Source organism: Pan paniscus, chromosome 7 (genome assembly GCF_029289425.2).
Source record: "Pan paniscus chromosome 7, NHGRI_mPanPan1-v2.0_pri, whole genome shotgun sequence".
NCBI lineage: Eukaryota > Metazoa > Chordata > Mammalia > Primates > Hominidae > Pan > Pan paniscus.
In genome coordinates this window covers 88835849-88844507 of record NC_073256.2, presented here as the reverse complement: position 1 = coordinate 88844507, position 8659 = coordinate 88835849, and the positions used below count along the sequence as shown (strand labels likewise).

General features: G+C 47.2%; 1 protein-coding gene across 1 annotated transcript in view; it reads left to right on the top strand.

Annotated features, from left to right (window-relative positions):
• The first annotated feature begins 3838 nt into the window (after positions 1-3838).
• Positions 3839-8659, top strand: part of SBSPON (somatomedin B and thrombospondin type 1 domain containing) — a 28899-nt gene continuing 24078 nt past the window's right edge. Inside the window, exon 1 of the mRNA XM_024929796.4 lies at positions 3839-4157. Within this exon, the coding sequence (XP_024785564.2) occupies positions 3944-4157 (214 nt within the window). The 5' untranslated portion in view covers positions 3839-3943. The remainder of the gene's footprint in view (positions 4158-8659) is intronic.

The window sequence follows — 8659 nt, the reverse complement described above, 5'->3', positions numbered from 1 at the left end:
GTCCTACAATCACATATAAGTATGCATCACAGTGTAATTGGCAGGCAGGGTTTTTTTTTGTTTGTTTTTTGGTTTTTTTTCTGTGTTAGTGTCAAATAAAATACTGGTGCATCTTATAAGCAAAAGTGGCTAATATCCAATGAAATATTCTCTCTCTCTCTATCCATGCAGTATTCTGCCTCTGACAAATGTCCCCAAACTGTGTAAGAATCAACTACCTTATTTGTCAACCTCAAAATATTCCCTCTACAGCCCTCATAGCATCCTGGTTGCTTTTAAAAACTTTTTATTCATCTTACACAGATAAAACATAGGCTAGGCACGGTGGCTCATGCCTGTGATCCCAGCACACTGAGAGGCTGAGGCAGGCAGATCACTTGAAGTCAGGCGTTAGAGGCCAGCCTGGCCAACATGGTGAAATCCTGTCTCTACTAAAAATACAAAAATTAGCTGGGCCTGGTGGCACATGCCTATAATCCCAGCTACTCTGGAGGCTAAGGCACAAGAATAGCTTGAACCCAGGAGGTGGAGGATGCAGTGAGCTGAGGTCCAGCCACTGCACTCCAGCCTGGGTGACAGAGTGAGACTCTGTCTCAAAAAAAAAAAAAAAAAGTAAAATTTACATTTTAAATGTACCCAAACCTTTCTGGAGAGTATTTGTATTTTGATTTCCACATACACTATTATAGTTACAGAATTTAGTACAGTACTTAATCTTATTTGTCTTTACTTTCTATTCCAATCTTTCCCAACCCCTCATAAAAAGCTTTATGTAAGGGGAAGAACGTTGCGGTGTTTTGGAAAGAATAATTTCAGTTCTAGTCCTGTTTTGTCACTAATTAGCTACATATCTAATCTCTCTGTCATCTGCGAAATGAGGATGCTAATATTTTCCTAACAATTATACAGCATCAAATGAGATCATATATGTGGATGTTTTCTTAAATTACTATATTCTGGCCAGGTGTGATGGCTCACACCTGTGATTTCAGTGCTTTGGGAAGCCAAGACAAGTGAATCGCTTGAGACCAAGAGTTTGAGACCAGCCTGGGCAACACAGCAAGACCTAGTGTCTCCAAAAAATAATTAGCTGGGTGTGGCAGCATGTGCCTGTAGTCCTAGCTACTTGGGAGGCTGAGGTGGGAGGATCGCTTGAGTCCAGGAGTTTGATGCTGCAGTGAGCTATGATTGTGCCAGCGCACTCCAGCCTGGGTGACACAGCAAGACCCTGTCTCAAATAAATAAATAAATAAATAAATTACTATGTTCTAGAATGATGAATAGGTAGATCTCCATTCTCTCCCCACTCTCACCCCCCCACCCCACCCCCATAATTTTACCAATCCTGGACAGCTTCCAAAGACAACACTTCAGAAGAAAGTGTGTCTTCTAAGGTGCATTTTATTACTTCCTATAGTCATCCACCTGATCACTGGGATGATTTCTGCTCTCCAAACATCTCCAGGGCAAGGAAAACAAAGCCACTAATTGTTACAGTTGACTGCATCCAGTTTCCAGTAAGGATGTGAACTCCATTGCTTTAAATGTCAGGGTCCTCTGACTTTGCCCATTCCTGCAGGAACTGCTTCCTTTGCTACAGCCTGCTACGGGAGGCTTTTCTTCATATTTTCAAGACAGTACAAGCTTTAACTTGAGATTGTTTCTTTTAATGTTACTTACCAGAGACAAACTCCTTTTTATCTGTGCTGTTAAAGTAGTAATCATTTGTGGTTTTCTTTTCCTTTCTTTTCTTTTTTTTTTTAAGCGACAAAATCTTTTTGCTTTCCCCTATTTTGCACACAACCAAAACTGCACTTGTCTTTGCTTGGTTTAGGCTTAAATTATGGAGTGGGAGTGGGGTGCACATTAGGACATTAATAGATATTTAGTTCCCACTAACATCGCCTCGTCTCTGTGGGCATCTCACAACAATCTGAAAAGATTTAGTGTTCTATGTTTGAGTTGAGGGCACTGAGATTTGTCAGAAATCATAGGATCAGAACTAGACCCAGATTTTGTAATTCTGGAAGCTAAATCTCATGAGCACAGACCCCCTAACTTTTTGTTTTCGATTTCCAATTTTGGTTTTGTCTATAAGGAAAAGGGCTGGTGGGGGTGGGGAGCGGGCTGAAAAAAATGGTATTTGAGCAGGCATTTGGCATTATACTTTTAATTCTCTTAAACCAGACCTCCTCTTCTCCTTTCTGTTATCACTTCGTTTCATGTTTTATTCCTGAAAGTGAACTTGTCGGCGGATCATTTTCCTTTACATCTTTCTGGAACTGTTCCAGATTATTATGGCATTACAAAAAAAGTATCTGCCTAAAGGCGTTCTATAAAGCAGACAGCCTTAGAGAAGGCGTGGGTATAAATTACATGAATGAGTTAATACAAAACTGCTAATAAAATCTGTGACATGGGAAAAGGCAGAGGGTATAATTTGCTGGCAGTTATTTAGTTCCAGCTACAAAAACTAAAGATACACACCCACACCCACACACACACACATATAAATATATATGTATATGTTATTTCTTTAGACTACAAAAGTAAGACAGACTTACCTAAAGACGGAAAAAAAATCTCAACGTTGAGAATTTATTTGTATAAGCTCACAAAGAAAAAATTTCTTTTTGACTTTAGAGTGTGCTTTTCTTGGAAGATGAAATAAGATTACAGTCTCCACTGGTCAAACTTTGTGGTTAGAGTTTATAAGATAATATTCTTATAATGTATTAAATCTTCTTCATTTCACAATGTGTTTTGTATGGTTGATTACCGTATTGTTTCACTACTTCTGTAGTCAAGTTTTTCATTTCTACTTTTGTTAACTTTTCTCTCTGATGAGTAAAGAAAATTCCTCTGTAAATCCTTATATGAGAAAGAAAGAAAGTCTATGAAATTAATTTGATTTCTTAGGTTCGCAGATGCAAAAAACGTTATATTCCTGGTTTCACATAAAAACCATATTAGGGTAAATGATTTAAGAACATAAAATGAAAATTCCAGAATAAATTTGGGTGAACAAAAAGAGTGGTGCAGAAAACGTAACACATTTGGAGAGAAAGGGAGAAGAAAATATATATATTAAAAGTTAGGCAAGCATTTTATTAAAGTGAAAGTTCTAAAATATCAGTACACAGAGTTTTTAGGGGGAGAAATTGGTTTATCAGAAAACAGAGCCCCGTTATTTTATTTGTTCTTCCCACCATTCACAAATTGCCTCCTCGTGAAGCGAAGTGGCATTTTCCTGGGGCAGAAGAGTCCCATTATAAATGCAGCAGAAAGAAAGGATGTTTCTTTGGACTTATCTCCTAGCTTCTCTGCGGCCTGCGGGGACTGAGAGGGTGGGCGAGCTGGTGTCCACTTTGTATTTGAATGAGCTTTCCCGGGCGAAGGCGGGGTGGCCCGCGCAGAGTGCTGCTGAGACACGTTTGGTGCCCATCGAGTGCTCTTGGTCTCATGGCTTTAGAGTGAAAATGCCCGCCCGTTAATGTGTCCCCAGGCGTTAGAAGTACAGTTTAGAGCCAGGAAATGTGGCCTCCCCCGCCGGGCTCCTGGCTACGCCCCGGCACCCCACCCCGACCCCCGCCCCGCCAGCACCTGCTTTTCAGCTCCCGCGCCCCGGAGGTCCCCGGGCTGGAGCTGGGGCGCGAGCTGGCAGCGGGAAGTGGGTGGCGCCCGGACCGTCGATTGCGGGCGCGTCCCGGGAACTGCAGCGCCCTCCCCACCTGGGCAGGGCAGCCCCGCCACCCGCCCGGGCCTCGACGGGCGCGCCGCCAGGGCTGGGGAGGGGCGGCGCGGAGGGCGGGGGCCAGGCGCCGGGCAGGGCCCGGCTGTGCCTCGCCGGCCGCTCGGGCAGCTCCCGGGCCGCGGCCAGCCGAGGAGCAGAGCGCTTGCCCCGGGGGTCTGTCGAGTCGCAGGCGCCGCCGGAGCCCTGGCCATGAGGACCCTGTGGATGGCGCTGTGCGCGCTGTCGCGGCTGTGGCCCGGGGCCCAGGCCGGCTGCGCCGAGGCCGGGCGCTGCTGTCCCGGCCGGGACCCCGCCTGCTTCGCCCGCGGCTGGAGGCTGGACAGGGTCTACGGGACGTGTTTCTGCGACCAAGCCTGTCGCCTCACCGGGGACTGCTGCTTCGACTACGACAGGGCGTGCCCAGGTGGGTGGTCAGGCCGAGAGTGGGGCGCCGGCCGTTCGCCTGCAACCAACGGGCACAGGGCAGGGCGCTGTGCCAAGGACCTCAGTCCCTGAGCCAGGTGTCCTCCAGCCCCTTTATCCCCACCCATCCCCACCACCGCCATCCAGGTACGCCCGGCTCCGTTCATCCTAGGGTCTCCCAGTCCCCTCCTAGACATCGAAGTGTCCCCCCACCCCCAAGACAGACCAGAGCCCGGATGGAAGGGCTGGATCCCGCTGTTCTCCAGCGGGATGGAAGGGAGCCCGGAGACGAAATCTCCGACTCAGAAACTCCAGATGGATAGGGCCACCTCTGGCCGGCAGAGATGGCACTGACAGATAAGGGGCATGCCCCTGGGCCAGGCTCCACCACCTTCATTCTGTTAACCCTCAGGGATCTTTGGGGCTGGTGAGGGGTGATGAGGGCAGGATTGTGTAATCTTCCCACTTTGTGCCAAGGGCGTGCTCTGGGAAGGTATTAACACTTTCTTCTGGAGAGCAAGGTCTTAAAAATCTGAAGATGTCCTCATCTCTGGACCCCAAAATGTAGAACAGCCTCTTTTCTCCTAGGAGGTGTACAGTATGTTCTTGGAATTTAATTTTCTCTGTACAGCATGACAAGGATTTTATCTCGAGGTCCCTATTATGTTGTAATCTTGCTGGTTTTCCTTTAGGGTCAGTCTTTTTCAACTTTAAATTTCCCACAGTATCTCACAGTTCCTTGTCCCCGTAAGGGCTCAATAAAAGCTGGTTTATTAAAAGATAAAGGAACAAATGATGAGTACAGCCTTGAGGAACAAGGTGTACCTGAGAGAAGCCAGCCATGGAAGTGGAAGTCGCCCTGCTCCTGTTAATCACATCATCCCCAAAGCCACACAGATATTAGGGTTCGAGCTGAAGGATCCCGACATGTGGGAGCCTCAGCATTTTCTGGGGCTATGCCATTCCCTGGGCAACCGGATACCCAGTGGCGGGGAGCACCCCTCCTGCCTCTGCGCTGTTTGAAGAGGGCTTCAACCCGTGGCCAGGCCCGATGCTGAAAGAACACAGTTGAAAGCATTAAGATTTTTTGACCCTGGTTGAAAGCTAATGATTTACCTGTGAATATTGATATTCTTTTTGATAAAGCTTTTTGATAAGCTTCTTTCCCTTTCTGGCTCTAAGGTCAGAGTATTTTACTACTAAAGTAAGATGGAAGAGTCAGCTATTTAGGAAATGCAGTGCCCTTGAGCCAGGTAACTCCAGCCCCTCCTCACAGCATCCTAAACTGTTGGCCTCATTTCCCTGCATGACTCAAGCAAAGCCTCTCTCTCATGAGGCGCTTGCGTACATTTTAAAGGTAATTATGGAATTCCTGTGACCCAGCTAATGTCCCCTGATCTGTGGTAAGCGCAGGGATAGAGAAGTGACGAAGATGCAGTCTCTGCTCTCTAGGACTTTCTACTCTAGCTGGGCAACCTGTGCAAACTCCTGTTCGACACACTTAGCACTGAAATAGGTGATCCAGGAGCTGACCTGGAAGGGAGCACTTAAAAGACCCAAGGAATTCAAGGAAGACTCACCTGAGGAAGTAATGGGCGAGCCTGGGCCTGGAGAATGAGGAAGAGGCCTGCTGGAGGAGAGAGAGGCAGGCTGTAGGAGGGAAGCCCAATGTCACAGTCCAGCAGTTACTGTGGGCATCACCTGCTTGTGCCAGGCCCTGTGCTAGGCCCTGAGGCCAAAATGGTGAACAGGACAGATGCTGGAGGCAGCCAGATCTGGAGAGATTCAGGCACATAAGAGGGATGAGGACAGACAAGGAGAATGTCTCGAGAAGAACTTGCTTTCTAGTGAGACCTAACAGCGCTCCCAGGAATTGGAAAACCCTGTCTTTATTTGGTCAAAAAGAAATTGCTTATTTTCAGTCTAGGCGGTAGAATAGTGAGACAAAGAGCCTATGGTTTTGGAGTGGGGATTTAGTGGGTAAGTATGGAAGCGGTGAGACGGCCTGCTGTCTTGTGAAGCTCTCAGAAATCACTGTGAGTGTGTGCCCCAGAGGAGAGCTGTGAGTGGGGGAAAAGGAGATGGTGTCAGATTGAATTTTAAAAGGAGCATATTCTGAAGCCCTCAATACCCTGTGGCAGAGTCAACAGAGGACCTTGCAGGCCTAGAAGGAAGCAGGTGCGGGACTGAAAAGCTCCGTGTTGAGAAATTCCCTGTGCCTGAAGTTTCTTGCGAAGGGAGGAGGAAAACAAAGACAATTGGAAGGTGGCCACTTGGTGGGACTGAGCCTGCCCCTCCGAGGGTGAGGGCAGAAGGCCCGGAGCCGAGAGGCCCAGCCTGCTCAGCCCTGGACCCGTGCCACAACCATGCCGACTGTGGCTCCTGGGCAGGGCGGCCACCGCCTGCCTCCCGGGCTCAGAGCTGACCTGGCAGCTGGAAGCTGGTTCGGGGCAACTCCTGGAATGCAGCCTTCCCTCTCACAGATTCTAAGTCTCAAATATTTGTTTTTTATTTGTGATTTTTTTTAATCCCAGAAGTAACCCGAATGCCTCAATTTTGCCTCTAAAGGCAGAATCCTGGGTTCAGCCTTTACCCTGGTGCTGTTTGGCTTTGTGACTTTGGAGAAGTCACCCTCGTGGGGCCTAAAGTACCTCATTAAAGCGGAATGATACTGCCAGGCAGCAGTGACTCATGCCTATAATCCCAGCACAGTGGGAGGCCAAGGCAGATGGATTGCCTGAGCTCAGGAGTTTGAGACCAGCCTGGCCAACATGGTGAAACCCTATTTCTACTAAAAAGACAAAAATTAGCTGGGTGTGGTGGTGCCCTTGTAGTCCTAGCTACCCAGAAGGCTGAGGTGGGAGGATCACCTGAGCCCAGAAGGTAGAGACTACAGTGAGTTGTGGTTGTGACCATGCCACTGCACTTCAGCCTGGGCCACAGAGTAAGACCCTGTCTCAAAAAAAAGTGGGGGCAGGGGAGATGAAACCACTGTGTGGGACTGTGGAGTTGACAGAAGGAGGCTATGCCTGGCAAGCCCAGAGCACTGCACCTGGCATGTGGTAGACATTTAGGTAGCAAATGTACTGTTGGTTGGCTCTTAGCACTGGTTGACAGCGGAGAATATTTTATTTGATTAAATATTTACATCATAATTTTCTGACAACATATTGCTATAATTTGTATTTGTTAATATTAAATCATAAATACATTTTATTCAACTCACACCATGTGCCAGATACTTAATACTTTGTCTCATTTAATCCTCCCAACAATTTTTTTTTTTTTTTTGAGACGGAGTCTCATTCATTCTATCACCCAGGCTGGAGTACACTGGCGTGATCTTGGCTCATTGCAACCCCCGCCTACCAGGTTCAAGCGATTCTCCTGCCTCAGCTTCCTGAGTAGCTGGGATTACAGGCACCTGCCACCATGCCCGGCTAATGTTTTTGTAATTTAAGTAGAAACAAGTTTTCACCATGTTGGCCAGGCTGGTTTCAATCTCCTGACCTCAAGTGATCCACCTGCCTTGGCCTCCCAAAGTGTTAGGATTATAGGTGTGAGCTTACCACGCCCAGCCATCCTAACAATTGTTAAGAAAGGCAGGTCAGGTCCACAAACCCATATGACAATCCCAATCTAAAAAGTGCTAACATTTGAAAGCTTTTTCATAACTCATTTGGTGGCAAAAGTCTCACCTGACTTGCACTGATAGAAGGATATTGATAATCTTTGTTTATATTTTGCCTCAAAAATATTAATCTATTTTGCAAGGATCTGCTCCAGACCCTGCTGAGGAGAGGGGGACACCCCAAATAAGGTACATAGACTGTATTCCCTTTCTAAGATCCAGGAAGTCCTGAGTACTGAGACTCAACTGCCTCAAGCATTTGGGAAAAGAACCTGGTGACCTATACTAGCATTTTTACAGACAGAACAGCTAAGGCTTTCCAAGGGTTTCCATTACTCAAGCTAACACCAATGAGCAGAGCTGAGATCTGAAGTGCCTGATTTCAGACTGCCAATTGCCACATATATTTGCCAATTTATGGCTATTACTTATTCCTAGATAAATCAGGTTTCAGCATCTTAGAACCCCTAGTTACTCTATACTCATAGAACCATTCTGCCTCTTAGACTCTCTTCTTCTCTCTTTTTTTTTCTTTTTGATATGGGATCTGATTCTGTTGCCTAGGCTGGAGTGCAGTGGCGTGATCTCAGCTCATTGCAACCTCCACACTTCTGCTTCACAGGTTCAAGTCCATCTTCCCACCTCAACTCCCGGAGTAGCTGGGACTGCAGACGTGTGCTGCCAAGCCTGGCTATTTTTTGTGGAGATGAAGTTTCCCCATGTTGCCCAAGCTGGTCTCCAATTCCTAGGCTCAAGCAATCTGCCTGCCTTGGCCTCCCAACATGCTGGGATTGTAGGTGTGAGCCAGGGTGCCTGGCCCTCTTTTCCTTCTTACCCATTATTTTACCTATTGTTGCTGCCTAAAGCCTTTT